The 23042-nt window shown below is 47.1% G+C and overlaps 1 protein-coding gene across 3 annotated transcripts in view; it reads right to left on the bottom strand.

The window, feature by feature from the left end:
* Positions 1-23042, bottom strand: part of LOC138453344 (tubby protein-like) — a 197611-nt gene that overhangs the window by 149701 nt on the left and 24868 nt on the right. For 2 of the 3 annotated variants that reach the window (XM_069606108.1, XM_069606100.1), the window contains 4 exons: positions 18737-18788; positions 7465-7618; positions 6776-6913; positions 3943-4056 (listed from right to left, as the gene is read on the bottom strand). In XM_069606108.1, coding sequence (XP_069462209.1) covers positions 3943-4056; positions 6776-6913; positions 7465-7618; positions 18737-18788 — 458 coding nt within the window. Of the gene's footprint in view, positions 1-3942; positions 4057-6775; positions 6914-7464; positions 7619-18736; positions 18789-20118; positions 20164-23042 lie in introns of all 3 variants that reach the window. The other variant, XM_069606092.1, reaches the window with a different exon arrangement.

The raw sequence follows: 23042 nt of genomic DNA, 5'->3' as shown, positions 1-23042 counted from the left end.
CTTGGGGGCATGTTTTGGGGTTTATTCCCTACTGGACATTTCCTCCAAACCTTATGCTACAGTGCTGTGATGAATTGGGAGCGCTAAAACCTTATTTTCCAAGTTACTTCCCTCCCGGATCCATTCCAGGTTTTTGGCAGCCAGCATGCTACTTTAATCTAATGACTATGCTTCCCAGAATGCCTGGCTCACTGCTTCACCTCCTCCCTTGCAGTACAAGGTTGGGTGGAGGATAGGCAACACCTGTGGCTGCAGGTGCAGCAGGCGGGACACCTGAGGGGTGTGCTCGTTAAGCAGCTTTAAAAGCCTCAGTTTGCTTCAGTCCAGCGCTGGTCATTGTTGCAGTGTTCCTGTTGTGACTGGTCCCTTGTTCCTTGTTTCTAGCTTTTGTGCCTAGTTCCTAGTTCCTGTTTCTTGTTCCTCTGCCCTGGATTTCGGATTTATGTGCTTAATTGATTTCTGCTTTCTGGATTTCCCTTTCTGTCTTCCTCTGTCTGCAGGCAGCCTTTCTCTGTGCTTTACCCTTTGATGCTGCCCTATTTGCCTGTGTTCTCTGTTTCTTTGATGCTGTCCTTTGCTACTGAAAAACTTGATGCATTAGTCTTTCCCTTTATAGATTTAGCTTCCTGCCTTTTCTCCTTGGATGGGTGGGAAAGGTTTCCTTTTGTGATATCATTTTCCCTGCTCCTGATCCTTACTTTCTATTGGGATCCATTCCATGTTTTCCATTGCACTTCTGCATTTATTTCCCATTGATTATTAGGTGTGGGGTGCTATTGTAACTAGTCCCTGTGTGAATGCCTTTTGTTTTCCTCACTATTCTATAATCACAATTCCTACTTGCCCCTTGACTTGGGTCTTATGTACTTAGTTATCCTCCACCCATTGCTGTTATAGCCTTCTGGGTCCCTGTTTGATCAACTGGGTTCGTGGGTTTACTGACATTCAAGTGGTCTTTCCGGTCCTCGTGAGTACTGTTTCTAAGTTCCTTATTCAGTATCATCCAGAGTGTCAGCTCACAGATCCTGTCCTTGCTTGCCCTCTACGTGGGCTTAGCGCTGTCAGTATCTGTAATAGCATAGTGGGTAAGGAGTTTGCCGACTTTCCTTTCAGTCATAAGGAGGTTCTAAGTGCTTACCCCACATCCCTTTTCATATATTGGTATTATTGTTTCACTCTATTTGCACTCCTGGGTTTTAGTATACACGAGTCTTGGGTATTGTATGCACGTTGTTAGATTCAAAGTTGTTCACTGTGCGATCCCGTGCACATTTCCCTTGCCATATTCATTGCCTTCTTCCTTTCTTAACAGTCATCCCTGTGTGCCCTCCTCATATGCCATTGCTCCATATCTGTACTCCAATGCAGTAGTTTTGGCTTATATGTGTTGCTCACCCAAAATAAAAATGGGTAGAGGTGGATGACAATTTAAAGTGTGCCTGTATTGGGGGGACACACACACTATCTCGTTGTACAATCTGAATAGCCAGGGCAATTTGAGGAGATCGCACCACACCGTGCGGAGGAATTAAGAGGGTGCACTTAAGAACACACTGGGATTCATTGACAAGTTGAAGCAGTGGCAGATATTTGGAGCAAATAGTTTCACATTTAAAGTAGAACATGGCAATGAAAAACAATTCAAACAGTTTGGAAAATGTGCCTCTGACTGGCAAACAAAAACACATATGGGGGCAGAGCGGAAGCGGGCTTCATTACGAAGTCGGCAGTAACACCTGAGGAAGGCTCGACTACCATTGCCACCACATGTAACAGGGCTACATCCACCCAATTACAAGCGGCAGAATGATGGGTAAATTGCACCTCTTGTAGTCCATAGGACACCAAGGGGATGTTGGTAGGAATTACCCCGGATGTTCATTCCACACCAGGCAATTGATCCAGTTGTTGAAGGTAAAGTGGGGGAGATATCGCCGGCCAAATGCTGGAGGGGATTCGCCGGAGTTAAGTGACGAATAAGTGACCAGACCAACTGGACTGCACACCTGCGTGGCTGCAGTCCCCAGTTGGTCAATCCGTGCACAATTGTAAGCCTGAAGTGGAAGTGGGATTTGTTTTGTTAGTTCCCTGATTTATAAATTGCCAGCTGAGTTCCCTGCCCTGCGACTCCATTGTTGCATGCCTCTCTGCCCAAAAACTGCAGGTGCATCTCTGCACTAAATGTGGCAGCCTGGGAAACAGTGAATGTGTCCCCAAGGCACCGTGGTAAAGTTGCACAGATGCCTGCAATGTACAGGAGAAGCTGCATTTCAATCTATTTTAGGATTGTAACTGCACAACACTTATGAGTCGTAGGAATGTTACTACACAGTTCTATGTGTCTGTGTGGTTGCAGGTGTTTTAAGATACTTGTCCATACCGATTAATACACTATGGGAACATTACCCCCTCCTGCTCCCCATCAGGTTGAGGACCTGGTAGGCTGGTTTAGAAAAGCGACTATGACACATCACAGAGCGGCCAAGTGAGTGTACCAAAACTGTGAGAAACCACTTGGCAGCTGAGTTAGTGAAGGAGCTACAACATACCACAGGGAGGCTAAGTCTGTGTATCATGACTGTAATAAACCACTGAGCAGGTGAGTTACTATAGAAACTACGACAGACAGCAGAGAGCTTAAGTCGGTGTATCATAACTATAGCTAACCACAAAAGGGCCCCATCAGTGTAAGGATTACAACACATAACTAAGAGGCTAAATTACTACAGACACTATCAACCCCCACTGAAAAGTTAGGTTATTACACAGAGGCCATGGCTCATCCTGTGGGTGGTCCAAGTGGGGCACAGTGACTATGGCGCATCATAGGGAGGATACCCTATTATGCAGAGACCACATCAGAAGACAGAGAGGCAACATCGGCATAGGACGCAGCACTGCCAGGTTGAGTCAGATTTGGTTAATGTACATAGACCACGGATCATCTGATGGAGGGACAAAGATATGCAGCCATAATGGCCCATCATATAAAGGCCACCATAGTAATTGGAGACTCTGGCATATATTGGGCAGGCTTTTTAATTTATTCAGGTGACGCAAAATCCAACAAGGTGTGATGACAGTGCCCACTTTTAGGGAAATGTACACAATATAAACAAAAAGACAATTCGTCATCCCATAGTGCCTGCTCGAACACACACAAATTACAAAAAATGTCAAAATATCATATACAAATCAACACAATTCAATAAAACATCATGTACACAAATTTTTGAATATACAATTTAGAAGTGCCCAAACTTCTAACTGCAGACATGAAAAGGAGATCCTACAATCTAGAATAAAACATTCCACTAATAACCTATAGGTCTGTCTCAAACACTATCCAAATCAGAGATACACCTGAGCATTGAGTATCGATTTTCATGGACGTGATAATATTCACATCTAAACCCAACATGTTTCCGTCATTCACAATTAATGCTTGACATTCTTCAGGGGTCATGACACACAATTGTATCTCCTCAACCTGTTAGTAATCCTCCAAATGGGAAACTAATGAGTAGAATCCCAGTTCTTATGCTGTATTCTTGACACGTATTAAAAAAGTGTTGATCACAGTGTTGCGATCAAAGCCGCATTTAACTGTGTGAACCTTAGATGACTTTGGAGTAAACATTTCTAAATTGATGTTTTATTGAATTGTGATATATATTATTGTACTTTAATTTAAAAAAATTGTAATGTGTGTGTGTTCGAGTAGGCACTACGGGATGACAAATTGCCTTTCAGTTTACATTATATATTGGGCAGGTACAGGGGAGATATAAAGACACGAAGGCACACAACTGAGGGACTAGGGCCCACTACAAAGATCAGGCACACACACTGAAAATTGTTAAATGTCCCCGCCCTGTTTGCTAACCTTGGCCTCTCTTATCACCCATGGTGCTGTGCTCAAAGTTACCCAGCGACTCTGACCTGTATTGGGCTTGCTCAGTCTCTCCTTTTTGGCGGCTGTTACAGCGCCTTTCTTCCTGATGGGTGGCCGGATGTCTTCCAGGATGGACTCTTCTAAATCGTCATCCGAGATCTCTGAAGCATGACATGAGGGAAAAAACAGATCAGAAGTAACAGAACTGGATCCGTCAGGCGAGGACCTGCTGGCGCAAGAGAAGGGAAGGCAGGCAATATGCCCACAAACATTTTATTAAAGGGCATTTAAACAGCGCTGTAGTGTTGCACGCTAATGGACAGCTTCTAAGCGCTCAGTGATGGTCCAACAGGGCATTCCAAAAGGGTTACTCCACACAAGCAAGATTATTGTTAATTTAACTATATGGGGACTTCTGACAGGGTATAGTACAGATGCATTCGAGTACCGAGGGCTATCTGACAAGCCGATTGTGGCCCTTGCAGTGAGCGATTGTGGAACTACTTAAACACACTACATTTCTGTGTAAGGAAGACAGGGTTGGTTCTTGCAGGGGTCAAAGTGCACTCAGGATGTCTGGCTGTTTCACCTTCGCTTTAGTTCAGATAAGTTCATTCCTGAAAGTGAGATTGCCATACATGCCAACATGCTCCACTTCCTAAGGGAGATGGTCGCCCGTTCTGGTTTTAACTGTTCACTTTCGGGAATTGCAGACCAGGGTTTATAAAGGGAAGATCCAGGACTAGATGACCAAGAAAAGTTCAAACCAGGACTGGACTAACATCTCCCAACTGGAATGGGGCATGCTGGAGTGTATGGATTGGTTGTTAGAGAGGGCCCCATCAGCTTTGGTGGTTTGGGAAAGTGCCCAATGTCGTGAATGTCGGGGGTTCCTAGGATTGGGCCTCCTTAAGTGCCTGATGTACTCCCTCAGGACTGAAAGAAGCACCCCACACAAGGCCCAGCAGGAGGAAGGCTAGATGCAGTCCCATTTTCATGGACTGACTCTTGGGTGCACCACCAATGACTCACAACACTTTAGGCCTCTTTGCGTGTTTGGTGGTATTAGAAAACTGAATTATAGTTATGACCAGAGGCAACAGTGCCGGATCCGCCTAATTATGATACTATCGTTGTTCCCCATTCCAAAGTCCCACTGGACTTCATTGGTGAATTGAGGTATTAGTGCTAATGGTAATATTGTCAACACCATTGGTGCTGTTTTTCGAGGTAATACCACCACGCTCTTGCAGGCGGTTAACCGGCTTACAGATATACAAACACACAAAAAGAAGGACCGAAAAAACAGGAGTTATACTATCACTGCCTGCTTTTAAGCTACCAGAGGTCACCTAACAAGGACCCCTGACTTTGATCGGCCTCTATCTGCTGCAGAAGCATTGTTAACAGCCCAGACAAATCCACCTCAGAGCTAAGGATGGCCACTGCATTGCATACCCCTGATTAATAGATTCCAAGAACAACCAATCATAGCATGGGGCGCCAGATTTCAACTCCCCACAGCCTTCATTTTTGTCTAGGATACATTAACCAGGAAGCCAGAGAACCACATTGGCAAGCCTGTGAGTTCCAGATCCAGTATGGCCACAGATCATTGCAACCCCTCAACGTTAAAGCTAACATGAAACTCTGGGTGCTTCTGTCCAATGCATTATTAATAAATGTAACTGTTCATATCGTGTTGTAAATGCACTTTTCATTTACTCATTCAAGCAGACTGCGTGCATCTTTGGGTGTAAGTCATAACTACAAACATCCCAAGATGGCTTTTTAAATGTATGCAAGGGGAAACAGGGCACTTAGTTGGGGAAAATACTGAAAATCTGCAGACACTACACCAACATGTTAATTATTTTTTCTGAATTTAATGCAAAACATAACACAACCAACCAGATGGAACTGTGCACCCCTCTTCGACACACCTTTGGGTGCTCCTGACTTTAAGGGCATGTGTGCTCCACCTGCACCTTCAACGAGATGGTAGGCAGAGCAGGCCACTGTCACACTCTCGGGGAGACCTTCGACTGGGTGACCAATTATTCGGGGTAGGTGGCTACCCTTGAAGGGTACCATATATAACGTAACAGGGTAAAGAGTTCTACACAACAGCAAACCCTTCAGTCTCAGCAGTACTTACAAAACATAAATTGTATTCAACAATCATAAAACATGATAAAATCACATCCATTTGAAAACAAAGTGCTAGTGACAAGAAGCTAATTGATTTGAACTAATCGCAATTCATCCCTGAAAACCATTCAATGGGTCAGTTTAGGTCAACCTCGGCTTATTCAGTGTGGCTTGCAAAGATGAACTCTGTTCTATACAGATCTTATTAAAAAAAAAACTGTCTCTAAACAATCCTGGTGTTTTGCCTCGACATTTTTCAGTTCCTTAACGTTAGTATAGAACTTTCTTCAGGAGGGTCTCTTAGTAAGTCACTTGAACTTGCAACACATAATTAGGGACAATCTTGCCCCACAACATCTGAATCTGTGTAGTTGACGCAGGGTTGCTCGATTTGCTGTAGTGGGCTATTTGCAGGCCCGTTATTAGCTCCTTCCCCATTCCCATTGAGCCCTATGGGGGCTTGAATGGGAATGGGGAATGGTTTTCAGAACGGGGACTTAACCGGTCCTCCAAGGTTGGAATGACCCGGTAAGTCCCCATTCCGACTACCCGGACACAGGTTTGGAGGCAGCCATGGCGCTAATAGCGCCATGGCTACGACCAAACTCGTAATGACCCCCATAGTGTGCTGTCTACTACACGTGCTGCGCAGACAAGTGCATTAGGCATGACTTCTCAGATTGTCTCAGGTTTGGCCTTACTCTTTTTATTGGCCATTCTGGTGTTTACCTGTGTAGACATCTTGTCTTTTCTTGCTGTCTCCCTTCGAGTCTGGCTTTTCGTTTCGATGTGCAGCGTCCACCCAGTTGTCAAGGGCAAGGTCAGAAGCTGTTGGGATACCCTCTGCCAATGCTATATTGGAGAGACCTTTAGTAATCAAAAGAGACACAGAAAAAGAGAATTTTGTTCCTGAGCAATCGTTTCACATTTCCAACTTCTGTTGTAGGCAAAGAGCGGGTCAGGCTACTGTTTATGTATGAGGACGCTGGAGGTTTCCTAATCACTGGTGCCCTCTGTGGGAGTCTGTGCCAGGTGCAATAGGGTCTGGTCTGTGTCCGGCAGACCTTCTGGGTTTAGCAGCGGTCTGCAAAAGAGACTGTTCCTTGTGCTCAACCCGAAATCCTTCTGGTGCTCAATAAGTAATGCTGTGCACCAGGAGAAATCCCTCAAGATTCAACTTCCTCCTATCCCTGTGGAACGTAGTGCCAGGAACTCCGTAGACAAAGAGTAACGTCAGAAGGAGCCTTACTCTTCCCACCACTATGCTCGCTCTTAGAAGAGTTTTGTACTGCTCCCTCTCTAAAGATGCCCTCACCAGATGCCTGCCCCCAACCCTCACACTGTGAAGTAATCTGCTCAGGATTACGAGACCTTTCACGTTTAGGGTATATCCTCAGTAGCAACTCTGAGCCTCTTACCTTGGGAAGAATTGGAGCTGCCGGTGGCCTCCGTCAGCAGATTATGGTCATCAAGTTTACGGCCACGGCGGGGTTTCACCATAGAGTCTGGATTTGCATGGACCATGAGTGGCTCTTGTCTCTTCCGCCTCTGCTTCTTCTCAAAAAGCATTTTCTGTTTGATCACACATTTAGTATAATTTATTTACCACTAGCTGCCTCCATTACTAAGACAGAACACCTAAACACTGCTTTTACATCACAATGCATTGCAAAGTTTCCTCCTGGTTGTAAATTGAGTGGCAGTGCTTGGCAGGATGTGGGCTGAAGAGCCCGAAAGAAAAAAGCGCTAAGAGAGAGGGAGGAGTACAATAAGCCCTAGGAATGATTCAAAACAAGTTGTCTCTAAAAATGATTGCAGACAGGCAGTGCGTAACCTGGTACCTCACAGACACACACAGTGCGGTACGTAGCTTAGACGATAGATAGACATAATACAATGCTCGGTCTTGAAGATACACGGATACTTACAGACACATACATACATTCAACATAGTTTTCCCAGTGAAAAATACACTGGTGTGGTCAAAACTCGTATTGCTACTTTGTGGGAACATCAATCTCTGCTGCATATAGGAAAGGAATAAAGAGTCTTTCACATCCAATTCCCACATTGATGTACCTCCCTACTACATATATTTATTCAAATTAATTTTATTAACATTTTCTTTAAAAACGAATATTAAATCAATTGTGATTAGTACACTATACTCTAATACTAACGTTCATACCATGACCAGATTATTTATAATTGTGACATAAAATATCCCACATACACACTAATTTGTGAAAATGTATACAGTGCATCAGAACACATTCACATAATTGCACCCCACAATCAAATTACCTACTTAATTCATCTGCTAGGTTAGAAACAATAGGCCTCATTACGAGTCAGCAGGTCCGGAAAGAACGGTGGTGGTAAATCCGCCACCACCGTTCTTTCCGGACCGGCTGATTAAGAGTCCTGCAGGCGGGAGGTGTCACTCCCACCAGGTCTGACCTGGCAGGTTTAACACCACCCGCCTGCAGGCAGACGTGGAAACACCGGCACCATTACAACATGGTGCCGGTGTTTCCACTTCCCCACTCCCATGGAGTCCCATAGGACTCCATGGGATTGGGACTTACAGAATTCCACCTCCGGAATTCCCAGGTCACCAGGGTCGTAATGCTCCGGTAATTCCAGGAATCACGGAGGCGGAATGGTAATACGGGTCCGTCGGTAACCTGCCGTTTCTTCCTGCCCGGTTACCGCCAGACTTGTAATGAGGCCCAATGTATTTCATAAACAGTTTTTGTGTCAAAACAACCCAACATGTACATGTTTCTGTCCTCTACCGCTCAATTGTCGGACATTCCCTAGTTCCCTGCTTTACAACTCCAACTTTTTAGTGGTACATCGGCTGGCAAGGGAACAAGAAAAAGTGGACTTAATAACTCCACACATGGCAACTGTTGCACAACTGGCATCCTGCACAGTTCTAATTGCCTTCCCAAATCCCATTTATATTCCATCTTGCCACTAATCGGGTTTCTGGGTTTAGCATCTTTCTTTCTATTGATCATTTGATTGTCGCTCAAATGATTAGCTGTGCTTAATATGGAGGTCAAGCTGGCCCTCTCTAATCATTTCTTCACTGTTTTTTCGAGAAGGAATCCTCGCACCACCCTATGGCCCTGATTTTCCTTAGCTTCTATTCTGCCAGAAGTCCCTTTCTTCTTTTAACAGATATTTCTTGAGCTGAACATGAGTTGCAGGACACATCGACGCATCAGAACAACAGGATAGCAACGGAGCCCATGTTTTCTGGGACCAAGGCTGGCTCCTATCGCTGGTAAGCAATTACAATTCCTTAGGAATAATGTTTGTGTTATTTTATTGCTTTTAGTATTCCACAGAAACACCACATTCTTTAACTGTATCACCTCTGGAATGGTTAATGGCCACAATTTCATATGGGTCTTATTTCCTCTTTTGTCACCCCAACAGAAATCCAAAAGGGAATTAAAAAAAATGCCTGGCACAGAAAAGGCCTGGTCACCCTTACTGTGACGTCATAGTAGTTGATTAAAAAAAATGTGTCTACTGTGGGACTATGCTGCCCAGCCTTTTAGAGCTGCATGAAGTACTGGGATATTAGGAACTGGAGCTTCGGCCAGGAAGTGTAATTAATGGGGTTCTCAGGCTCACACACCACGCTGGAGTCAGGAGGTAAGTTGTTGGGTAAATTCATTCCCTGACTGTGAGCACAGGTAAGATAGATGGACAGAGATACTGGGACATCCACCCCGGCCAGCAAAGCAACTCCAAATGTCACTGTAAGAAACCATAGAACCCAGATGCACCAACACTCCAGGTTCCATGTGACATCACACCATTCTGCATCTACACACACATGCCCATTACAAAACTTCTCCCTCCCTAATAATCAACAAAAAGAGATAATCCACAACACTACCAATCAATGCTTGCACAATCCACGTGTGGCCAGCACGCAGACCAATTAAGACCACCAACACAACTCCCCAACCTGTGCATGCCAAGCAACCAACACACCACAATACCAACAGGTCGTAAAAGTCACACACGCCTTGATGACCCCATGAAAACCCTTTCATGCTATGTCCGCCTTGACAGTCGCATGTGCCAATAAGGAAAAACTGGAACATGCTTTGATGGCAACAACAAAACCTGTTAACAAGAATGGCAAAACAAAACTGAACATGCCCAAGCTACAGTGAAAATGGACAACTGGAATTGGTACGCCTAGATGTGAAAACATCAACACCAAACGGAAGATTCCAAAAGAAAATGAAACCCAAACTCCAGCTCCAACTACCAACTGGAAACACAACACAAACACACTAACCTATTGGAATTCCAACACCAGTCAGAAAGCATAACTCACCAACTCGCCAACTCCAAACCCTCCTTTACCATTCCACCAACCACACACCCACACACACAAAATCCAACACATAAAGCAAACCCCACAATGCGACTCCCAGTAAGCAGGCAAACAACGGAGTATGGAAAATGGTAAGTACAACACAACCCAAACATGTCCATGACCTGAGCTTGACTTCTGGCAAATAAGATACGTGAGAAATTGCTTGATGCAAAATAGCAAAAATACCAACCCGGCAGCACCTCACTGCAAAACACTTAGAACCCACCCGACCTTCCTGAACCCCGGCAGCCCCTCACTGCAAAACCATAAACTGTCAGAACCCACCCGTCCATTATAGACCCTCTAGTGCCTCACTGCAAAACCACAAAACTCTCAGAACCCACCTGGCCATTTTGGATCCCGGAGCACCTCACTGCAAAACCACAAAACTCTCTGAACCCAGCTGGCCATTGTGGACAACCACAAAACCTTTAGGACCCACCCAGCCATTCTGGACCCTTTATCACCTCACTGCAAACACTCAACTCTCAGAACCCACCCAGCCATTCTGAGAAATGCGCAAAATCCACGAGGGGAAAATACTCTACAAACAACACACAAAACATAAGAACAATGCAACTACATGTAATATGCTTTGCCCAAACAATGAAATCAAAACTCGGATCTTGTGTTCCAGCGCTAGGGTTCCAGCGCTTACCCCACACCCTCATGTCCAAAATAGAAAACAAAAAATAAAGGTCCAATGCAGAACCCTAGTAACCCGGCACCCACATGTCCATGTGAGGGATCCAAAAACAGTTCTGTGCATCCCCGCACCCACGTGTCCATGAAACCCCCTGAAAAGGTATGGCAATGTTACAATACAAGAACCAAACATAAAAATTAGCCAAATCCACATGCCCATGTCCCGTAGGGGAAAACATTCCCCAAAATGTCTAAGTGCACACCCGCACCCAAGTTCAAGAGGAACCTTTACAGTATCTATGTGCGCCCCAGCACACTAACACACATCCTAAACCGAAAAGGCCACAACATGAACGCAACAATATGTCCACAAATGAACAGGCTTTAGACTCTAGCATTAGCCCTCGTAACCTATCACTTGAGCTGCTGAGGCCACAACACAAAACGCAACACACAGATAACTTGACAGGCCTCAAGAATAACACCTCTAGGTCCTACGCTACTGCCCTAAAGTTCCTGACATCCGGCTCATGCACCAAAATGCCGTTCCGCGCAGCAAAACTTTGCTGTGCTCAGACCACCCACATCAACACAGTGCCTTTTCCACACAGCACAGTGTCTCTTCCTCCTTGCCGCTGACAATGATGTGCCTTCTTTGGGGTTCAGGAGCGTGCAACAAACTGACGTCCCCGATGGGGTCTCTTTTCCTGCTGCACGACCTGTGGCATACGATCCATACAAAACAAGAAAATGGCCAGTTCCAAACACACCTCTGTAGCACACTCAGCACGGCAGCTCCGTATACTGAGGCATCCTTGAACCTCTGCCCAGCTCTCTGCACCAGGTACATCACAACCACAGCCAGTCACCTGACTAGAATGTCGGCTGCTTGTGGCCATTAATGCACAAGCCGTCGTCACCAGTACAATTCTCCCCATGGACCCAGCAATACCTCCAGGGTTGCGCGGGTCTACATGCTGGCTCACCACTGCCCGCGAAGATGCTACAACAATCACGTCCTGCCACTCCCCTGGGCATACTGCAGCAGCCCCTGGACACTCTTCCACCGCAGTAAAACACGCAGCTGTTACCAGAGTCACTCCAGTGATGACGCTGTGGTGCCCAGCGCACCAAACAGCCGGGAACTCTTTTTTTTGCCCATGCCGTCCGGCCACGGGCTCATAGATAGTCCTTCAATGCTCTCAGTCCCTCGAGAGAGAGTATCCTCAATACAACATGCACCGCCTGGCACTCACCATGGTTCCCACCGTTCCTGCAGAGCCCGGTGCTCTTGAGGCCGTGTCCTGCCAGTTATCAAACTGGCTTATTTGTACTGGTCCCACCCACCCTGCCAGTCCACAGAGATCACCAGTAGCTTCCCGGCAAGGTCCCTGCTTCCATCTGGCCCCTCAGTGTGGATGAAGCTGCCTGCCCGGACAACACTCCTCCTGGGGCACGACTCTTTTCAGAGCCCTGGACACCAGCAGCACCTCCGCCTGTACCGGCCGCCCAGACAGTAACCTCAAAGGCCACCCTCCCTGGACCTCGACCCAAGTCGCTGCTGGTCCAGCACCAGAGCCACTTTGACCCTGTATTCCTGCTCCAAATTCACCTGGACTGCCAGCCCTGACAGTCACCTCAAGGCCACCCAGCCTGGGCCTCGACCCAAGCAGTTGCTGCTCCTGTACTACCCAGCCTGCAGTATCGCCCCAGACCAACTCCTACTGGTACGAAAGGCAGCTGGCACGTTTCTTGATGGATATCACACCTGGAGGGCATCCCCTGCTACCCCTTCCTAGCAGCCAAGACATCCTTGTCGCCAGTGAAGTAATGGGGTTCTCAGGCTTACACACGACTCTGGAGTCAGGAGGTAGGTTGTCGGGTATGTTTATTCCCTGACTGTGAGCACAGGTAAGATAGATGGACATCCGGCCCAGCCAGCACAGCAACTCTAACTGTCACTATAAGAACCCACAGAACCCAGACACACCAACTCTCCAGGTACCATGTGACATCACACCATTCTGCATCCTCACACAGATGCCCATTACAACAAAGTGCTATGAAGGCTGCACTTAATAATACAAAAGACAAAAGTACAACTACTGATGGTGGCTAACATGGAGGAAAGCTCTCTTCAGGTGGTCCGTGTCCAGTCTGTCGCATTTGATGCAACACATTGTAGGGTTCTAGGTAAACAAAGGAGTGGGCGCATCAGCCAGCACAATCAACTGGGTTCACTTGTACGTGATAGAATAGCTCTGCAAGGTGTGTGTCGCCATTTTATAGCCTCTACGAGCAGTGCCCTCTGTGAGGCGTGGCAAATTTCTCCTCTCGCTATACATATAGTCATCTCAAACCATTACATGAAACTTATGTTGTATATCTACACTGACAACACCCAGTGATATCGTTGTATAATGGGGAATGTTGATCAGGATATTTAGCTACTCTACAACCGCTATTTCAAAACCATAAAATCATGAATCCATAACAATTCGCTGATACTGAACGGAGATGGAGACTGGCATTTGCAGGCAGACCCCAAAACTGCTCTTCCTCAAATATAGTTGCACCTCACATTACGGCAGGGGTCTGCAATATGCGTTTCTCCAGATGTTTGGGCAAAGGCATCGCTAGTGGGGGGCCTGGAGGGCAATAGCCCCAGGTAATTTAGTTGTAGCCCCGGATAGACGCTCAGGGGCTACAACCAAAAGGCTAGCTAGCCCCGAGTCTCGACAGTCCCGACATTAACGCAGCCGCAGATCTTTTGTAGACCTAGCAACACCCCTATGTTTGGGACTGCAACTCCAAAGATCCCTTGCCATTGACTATGGTGCCTAGGGCTGACAGAGGCAAAGTCCAAAACATCTGGAGAGCCAAAGGTTGCAGATCACTGCAGTATGGATTTGTCTGCATGCCAATTCAGAATCTTACAGAAAGTGGTGGGGCTGGCCTTCAATCACATGTGCACTTAGAGATCCATTAGGTTTGAAAATCAGTGTCTACATCTGAATTTTTCTCAACAGAGTCATCAAAGCTGTCCCTTTTCAATAATTAGACCCCTTTAAACTGAAAAGGTATAGACAGTCTGGCAAAGTTCTGTCTGGTCTCGGTGCGGCCTACATCATTGCCAACTGTGTATGTTTTTCCCAGTGTGTGTCAGGGAATCTCTATGCAAGAGACCCAACTGTATTCAAGAGTTTCAACTAAGATCCAAACCTCCCATTCGTAGATAGAAGGTACAGTACAAGGCCTATGGTAGACACCAGGGGCCTTATAGACACATCCAGTGCATGGCCAGGATTCCTCTGGCCATTATAATCACACACAGGTCGTTATTAGGCATGGGAGATATATGTAGCCTTTAAAACAACAGTGCTGTGTCAGGCGCAGGAGATTTATGTGTAGCCCCTGTTTTTTCTTTCTGGCCCGGGAAGACTAGTATTATAAATACCCTGGGACAGGAACAGACCTACATATGTCACATGGTTAACTGGCCCCAGTCCGGGCAAGGATGTGAACTTCCCTTCAGATCAGAGACAGCTCCCAGGGATACTACCCCACCATCTGAGACCAGCTGCTCTGACGGGGTGCTGAGCAACCTGCAAATGAAAAGGTTAGTAGCTCAGTAGATGGGCCACACCCTGAGTTCTTTGATGACTAAGGCACACAGACACCAGTGTGAACTTTTAGGGATCCCCACGGGACCCCTCTTTATTTATATTACACACTTATACTTTTAAATACTCTTCCCTTTCCAATTGCCTAGGATTCCCCTAGCGTGAGCCCCAACTAAATGGGGACCTGCTGCATCAGTTCACCCTTCCTTGGAGGGGTCTCGGTGACTGTTAGAGTGAGTCTGACTCAACAGACCCCTTAACTACACTCAGGTACCACACATATGGAGTGTGAGGCCAGAGGATGGCCTCTGTGGGTGGTCTCATCTTGATAGGTGGCCTCAGGCAGGCCGCCACACTATCATGCTACCTCACGTCAGGGTACGTCCGCTCTACCCCCTTTTTCTTCTTAATGTCTCTATATATATATAGTTAATTTCCTACCCCTGCTTAACCTTTAAGTCTACATAACATTCCCTTTCTATATAACCCCATTCTACTTTTCCCTACTTAACATCCTAATTAACAATATTTAAATATATACATATAAGTACACATGCATATATACATTGACATACACCATATATACAACATGTAACACTATATAAACAGTATGTCACAATGGGGGTTACTGCTGCAGTGAGTCAGCCCCTTAACAGTACCTTCAAGGGATGTCTCTGGTGACCCTGGCACCCTGAGGGCTAGCTGCCAAGCTGGAAGAAGTGCTGCTGGGGGCCCATGATTATGGCCTGCTTCCTTCTTCAGGGTGGCCCAGTTCACCACCCGTGCTCTGGTCTTCTAGGCAACCCCCTGCCCAAGCGGGGGTCTGCCCACCATCACCATGACTCTCCTTGACCTCTTTCATTCATCTGGGTGGCCCGGTTGGAGTGGGGGCCACCAATGATCACTACCGTGCCTGCAGCCCTTTTTAAATCTACTGGGCGGGCCCCGTTGGCTGACATCTGCCAGGGCCCTGGGGCAGTTGACCTGGCATAAGCAGTTGGGCCCCTTGGCTCACGCTTCAGGGGGCTCCACACATGCCTTCCCTGCCCAGATGCCTGGGGGGCCGCTCGAGGCAGCGGCCTCCAAGTAAGTCTTTTTCTCCTTCTCTGATGTTGTTTGCTTCTCTCTTCCTTCCTGTCCCTTTCTAACTGTCTTTTTCTAACTCTCACTTTACTTCAATCCTCTCAGGATTCTTTTGCCCCCTGGCCAGCCCATTCTTTAGCAGGAGAGTTATTTTCCTTTGTTTTCCTTTGTTTTCTTTATTAACATTCCATCCAGCCCAATGGTGGGCTGGAAGGTTTGATCCAAAGCCAAACACATTGAAACACACACTAATAAATAAAACATACCCAACACATTTAATAAAGTACTTTTATAACCCTTGTGTCTGCCTCTATATTTCTATGTGTTTCCTCAGGGGACAAGCACACAGCTCCCACTAGCCAGGCCCCACGGGCATGGCTAGTGGGGCTACGTAGAGGTCCACTGAGGGAATACATACACCTAGAAAGAAAGACACATACACTACAGTAATAAAGGTTTATGAGAACAGCTGAGAAAGACAGTTAAGAGAAAAAAGAGTAAGTGAGAGACGTATCTGGGGCCTTAAGCCTTTGTAAAGCGGTGGCTGGCACATGGGGGAGCCCCTGCAGAGACTATCAGCAGGAGGAACCGAGTTGCTATGCCAGACCGGGCAGAACCCAGAGACATTTGTGGCCGGGGCAGCATGGCTGTGGCTGCCTGGGCCCATCAAAAACAACCCGGCCAGGACTGCGTGTGGGGGGTGCCTCAACCGGGCTGCCCGGCTGTGCCCACAAAGACCCACCTTGTGTTCAGCAAGGCGGGCCTGTCAACAAAGAAGTCCTCTGGGCTACGTTTGTGAGGAGCAGCCAGGGAGGGGATGCAGAGCCGTGCAGCAGAAGCCCGCTCTACCCCAGAAGGTGGACTAGTGAAGATGGAAGTCCCGGGTTGTCCTCTAGGCCAACCCAGGTGAAGAGGAGGCAACAGTGAAGTCCCGGGTCGCTCCATTGAGCGGCCTGAGTGAAGAAAGCCCCGGGCTGCCCAGTGGAGCATCCAGGTGAAGACGCGGCCCATCTCCTGTATTTCTACAACACATTGCTGAGGGGGTGGGTCAGAAGGAGGCATTGGAATGCGGTGGTGAGGGTTGTGGCATCCCCATAGCAATGGGGACGCTGTGTGATCTGAAAATAGCACCCGGGCCATGCAGTGAATTCGGATGGGCCCCCCCAGTCAATGAGGTTCACCCTATATAGAGAAAATAAACAGCGGATTGTGGCAGTGATGTTGGGTGCGGCACTCCTGCCAATGGGGCCCACTGTATACAAAAATAAACTGCTGAGGGGCCCACCCTGGATATTTCTAGTACTGCTGGTTTGCAGCAGTGAGGATGGGCAGTCCCCATGCGCACAGGAGGGCCACCCAGAACAGTTTGAGGGTTACGGGCTGTGTGGTTGCCCCACATGGTGGACGGGCCCATCCTGGAGGAAGAGGAGGGGGCCAGGCCCCATCTGTCATTCGTGGGGCAAGGCCCCCGTCATCGGCAAGGGTCCATCAGGAGCAGCCCTGCATCGAGGTACTGTGAAGGGGTGGTTGTCTGCAGCAGTCACCCCATTGTGACATAGTGTTTTTTGTGTTTGTGTAGTATGTCTATACATATATGTATGTTATGTGTATGGTTAGGTATCACTAAGTAGGTTAACTATTAAGTAGGGGAGGTTAGGGGGTTGGAGTAATAATTAGGGGGAATGTTATGTAGGGTAACTGTTAAGTAGGAATAGATCAGATGTAATATAGATGGCAATTAGCTTAAGAAGGGGGTAAAGGGGAGGCACCCTGGCATGAGGTAGTGTGAAAGGTTGGCGGCCTGCCCAAGGCTGCCCTGCAAGACGGGCCACCCACAGAGGCCAACCCCTGGCCTCACTTTCCATGTGGGTGGTACCTGAGTTGGGAAGGGGATTGGTTGCAACAAGCCCGTCCTTAGGGTCCCTGAGACCCCCACAAGGGGGAGCTATAGCCGATCCCCACTTAGATGAAGCTCACGCCAGGGGAATCCTAGGGTTAAGGTTTAATGGATAAAGTATAAGGTATGTTTAATAAAGAGGGGTCCCCATTGGGATCCCTATAAAAGTTCACTCTGGTGTCTGTGTCTGTTATTCAGTAAAGAACTCAGGGTGTTGCCCATATCCTGGTTTCAGCAATTCTATTTAGCAGGTGCAGCGCTCCTCCCTACCCAGCGGGCTGGGGGTGGTGGTATCCATGGGAACTGTCGCTGCTACGGGGAAGGTAAGAGTACAACCTAGCACGGAACAGGGCTGTAAAATCAGGGGCTACACATGTCTGAGAGATAGCAGGTTCTTAACAGTCGTGCTGCCTACCTGATATTTATATGCAAATTGTGCAGTGTTAGGTTTGGCAGTTATCTTGATGCTTTTTTAATCCTTATTTGTATTTTCCCAATTTACAAACGCCAGTAAGCATGTCTTCAAAGCCATGGTATGTCATCAGATTCAATGAAAAACATAAAATACCTTAGTTTGAGAATGACAATTCCCCAGTAAACAACAACATATATGTATAGCTCTGGTAATCGTCAACCCTCTGTTCAAGAGTCAACAGCAGGTCAGTCAACTGAGGGGTCCGTTCTGCTCTGCGTTTCCCCCAGTATACAACGTTAACATTACAATCCAATTTAACATACATTTAATACTCAGTACAAGTTGTCCAATGTCCTCTTGTAAACGTATTTACAAAGGCGTAACATTATGAGGGGCCCCCAAACAGGGTATTCTGTGGCCCCCTTCACCCATGGAAGGAGGCTGAGAGTTTAGGTATAATGGTTCAGGAGTGGTGCCCAAATTCTCTCGAAGAACTCCTCCCTATTCCAAATCCTATAATGATGTCAATCCTTTCAAACCAAACAGACCCAGAGCAATGCCAAGACAAAGAAAAACCCAGCGATACACAAAGGGTGGTACCAAGTTCCGCACATACCTGGATATCCAGCCGTTGTTGACGCAGACTGATATGTTCATCATCGGTCATGCTACAAGTATCCAGAGTTGAGTGAATTTGTCGATATTAGAAAAAGAAAGAAGAAATCGTGTGAAAATATTACCACGACACAACCAGTATCAGGCGCATTGCTCGACAGTGAACACAGCTATAAGATGCTCTGGTGTTTTTGGGTAGCATACACACAGACACACACACTCACTCAGCAGACAGACACACAACCACACACACTCACTCCACAGACATCCACGGGCATCCTTTATTTCAGGGTAGGGCCCCTGGAAGAGGACAAGAACAGAAAGAGTAGAGGCAGATGCAGCTGAAAGGAAACAGTTGATGGAGCACAGAACAAGGTCCAGGAGCGGAGGGCAAGGAGCCCAGGCAAACACAGATCAGGTGCAGGAGCTTGTGGCAGAAGGGTGGGTGTACGGGTCCATGATGGTGTCAGGAGCACACAAAGGGGACATGAGCAGGTGACCAGTCAAGATCATGGGCAGGGTCACCTACAGTTGCCAATAATGTGCCAGGAGCACGTGCATTAGGTAGAACCAGATACAGGAGCAGACGGCAGGACAGCGGCACCAGAGAGTCCAACACATTGGCTGGAGTAGAAGGGTTACTTGTTGCTTCACGAACCCCATGAGAGGGGTGGTGGGACATAGACAGGAGACATACATGAGAAGTAATGATAGCTAGAGGGGTGATGAATCTGAATGATGGGGCAATACATGGGATGGACAGTAACAGAGAGAATGTAATATGCATATGACTGGATAGCGAGGGATAAGGACAGAGAGGTAAGGGCAGCAGGCCGGCAAAGAAGGGTCACAGGACAGTTCTACAAGATAGTCAAGACATGGCTGTACTGAAGCATCAGGCAACTGACTAGGAGCATTGGGAAAGCTGCACAGTAGAGTATAGGAACGATTGTGTAGTTGGGACTGGGGGTGGGTATATAGCAGGTTCAGGTTGCTCTACAGGAAGGCAGTTGCATATTACAAATTAAAAGGTCCTCCCTTCAAAGAATTGTGAGCACACCCTGCGATTGCCTCTACCCAGAGAAACGCCAAGGCTTTAGGCCGAGAGTTTCCCCAAGAATAGTGCCTCAGGGACTTCTTGGCATCATGCTGTGCCCCAGCAGGAATGCTAAAATACCTGTACAGAAAGCTTAGGAGGAAGCTGTGCATGGGAGATGGGCTGCAAATGGGGGTCAAGAGCATTGCAATTGTTTGTTCTTGTCCCCTTGTGGCCGACTAAAGGAAGAAACAGGGGGCCAATAGAATTAGGTTGGAAAGAGAGAGAAAGTGAATGTTCCTGCTCAGCACAATCTCTCATGTGGGAAAAGGCTATGCAGTTCTTACTTTGTTCGGGGAGTCAGAGTGGGGCCGCACACAGGATCATCTGACCTGAGGGAAGAGATGAAGCTATGAATGGTTATCAGACAGCAGAAGCTATCAAGGGCACATACCCATTTCAGGACAACTAACTTTTCCCCGTCCCAGATTCCTAGTTCCACCAGCCACCTTTCAGCCATTTTGTCAGGCCCACCAGCCACCTCTCATCTCTGCCCAAGGGCAACAGCATCTCCCTGGTGAAGCCTCAGGACCAGACCTATATTCCAGTCCTGTGATTGGAAGAGGCCTGTCACCAGTCTGTGTGGGTACCAGCCAATTTACATTCAAGCCCCAGGATCACCGGTCCAGCTCTAGTGATCCCAAGACTAGGACCACCAGCATTAATCATGTTGCCCTCTAATATCTAATATTCACTTTAAATGAATTATTCTTGAACTGTGCCGCCAAACAGAATCCATACAGGTAAAGACCTGGCTTTTCAATGTTTAATCAGCTTATGATCCTCCCAACAACCAGAAGCCATCAGGAATTGTACAGCAACCAACAACCCACACCAAAGAACAGGACAACTACCCATTGCCTGATCCTTGACCATTCTCTTCAAGAGACAGGGATGCCATCCATTCTCTCCACCCCACCATTGCATATTGAATGCAATGGCGTCTCCCCTCACCATCACTATGCACCGTAGCTCTGGCCACACTGGATGGATATTCCAAATGGCCACCAGGCAGTCCACTAATCCTCGCCCCACTAACCTTTTTAACCTCTATGCTCAAACACACAATACTCAGACAAATTAAGGCATTCGAAAACAGCACTTGTAAAAACCTTCCCAGCAGACATCACACAACAAAACACGACACCCCCACACTCAATTTACAAAACATAGTACTGGCCAATGCATCCTAGCACTGAGGGCACGCAAGGCTCCCCACCGGACACAAATGCCTCCATGCTCTTAGCACAAGACACCTAGCAACATGCCCACAAGCAGAGCTCAGGGTACATCCGGTCTGCAGGCATCAACACAACCGCAAAGATATCTTGCATTTTCCCTCTAGCTGACTAACCTAACCCACCTTCCCACTCTTTCAGATATGCAGAGCCTCTGAAGAGAATAACATCAGTTAAATGCAAGGAGCCGCAGCCAGTGCTTTTTTCAGCCAGCATTAAAACACAGGTTTTTGCACCCAGAACAGTCTACACTGTTGCAAATGGGAAATGCCCATTCAGCAGCGTTCGCCCTTGTTCTGTTTTGGGAGGAAGTGATCTATGTATATGTACGCTCCATTGAGTTTTTTGCTGTAAAATAGGCTAAGACTCTATTTCCCCAGACGGGAGTTCGAGAAATAAAATATGTGTTTTAGTTCTGTCCCCCCAATCCTTCCCCTCAAAGATTTTTCTACTTGTGAACAATGGAGCCGCACTGCACCCACAATAAAAGAACAATGCATGGACAACAGTGAAAAACCTTTCTCCACATTGCAGGATAAACCTAGGAAGATGGCGATCAGTAGCAGATCTGTACCCGTGTTTAGTTGCAGGGTGTAGAATACTGGGCGTGAATCGGATGTGGGAACCTGTGTGAAGATGGGGACCCTACAAATCACCTGCCCTTTAGGCTCCTGTAGTTCTTTCACCCTGTGTCCCTTGCCCAGCCCCACTCGGCAGAGGTCCTGGCATTTCGGTGCTGGACTGCCCCAGGGCAGGACAAACACTGATATGTTTGGGATATTTCTTCTCTGTGAAAGATAGTGAGCTAAAGACTCTGTGTAAGTCTCTCATAACCAGGACTAATGTCTGGCAGAGGGACTCCCAGGACCCCCCTTAATCATTTGCATATTTAAGTAACTTTGGGTCTCATCCTATGCTACTAGGGGAATCCAGACGTGGACCCCTTGCTCACTATTCTTAGAGAGGCACAGCTCCTCCCTACTGATGAGGTCCAACCAGACCGAAACACGTGTCTGGGGTTGCTGTTGGTACTCTTGTTCAGAGGAGAATTGCCTAGCATTTCAGTGCTGGACTGCTCCAGGGCAGGACAAAGACTGATATGTTTGGGATATTTCTTCTCTGTGAAAGATAGTGAGCTAAAAACTCTGGGTAAGTCTCTCGTAACCAGGACTAATGTCTGGCAGAGGGACTCCCAGGACCCCCCTTGTTCATTTCCACTCGGCAGAGGTAACATAGGTTCTGACCTTGACCAATGCTCTCTTAAACATGTTAAGGCCTTGGATCTGGTTGCTCCCACCTCTTTTGCAGATGCTCCTCAGGATCCATACCAGCAGATCTAAGAAAGGCCAGAGGCATTTCTCCTCTGAAAAAACATGTATGTAAACCCCTTGATACTTGCAGGTACGTTTTACTCTAAAGAGAGGGCCTATGTAGTTTAGTTTACTTAAAATGGTGTCCCAGTTGTTTGTGGACAGGAGTACTTGGCAAGAGCCTTACCACTGCATGCAACCAGGATTCAAGGAACCAGGTGGTGGGCAGCATTTTGACAAAAGGTGTGGGTTTTTAACTAAAAGCTTAAATCAGGAGAAAGCTGGGAAAAGGCTAGAAGAAGAAGTAGGCATTTTTTTGGGTTAAAAGGAGGAACAAAACATTTAATGAGAAATGAGTAAACCAGGGATCCACTCAACATAAATGCCAGCATGCTAAACCACCAGTGCGGAGGCAGCAAAAGTGACAAGGCACCGACATTAGACTCAGATATCCCATGTCTACTTGGGGAACCTTACCCATGGGTGGGGGTATTGCGCCATCATTATAACTAAGTTCATTTACACCCTGCTGTTGGATCAGGGCAGAGGTGCAGGTAGCATGCAGGAAAGGTGATGCAAGGACTTCAGCAGAGACCTCATCTGCTGTTCCACGCTGCTAAATTGTCAACAAATGTATCAAAGGGGGATAGGGCACCCCAAATG

This window comes from Ambystoma mexicanum, chromosome 1p (genome assembly GCF_040938575.1).
Source record: "Ambystoma mexicanum isolate Mex_15411 chromosome 1p, UKY_AmexF1_1, whole genome shotgun sequence".
NCBI classification, from domain to species: Eukaryota; Metazoa; Chordata; class Amphibia; order Caudata; family Ambystomatidae; genus Ambystoma; species Ambystoma mexicanum.
The sequence above is the reverse complement of the archived record's forward strand: the minus strand, read 5'-3'. Positions and strand labels throughout refer to the sequence as shown.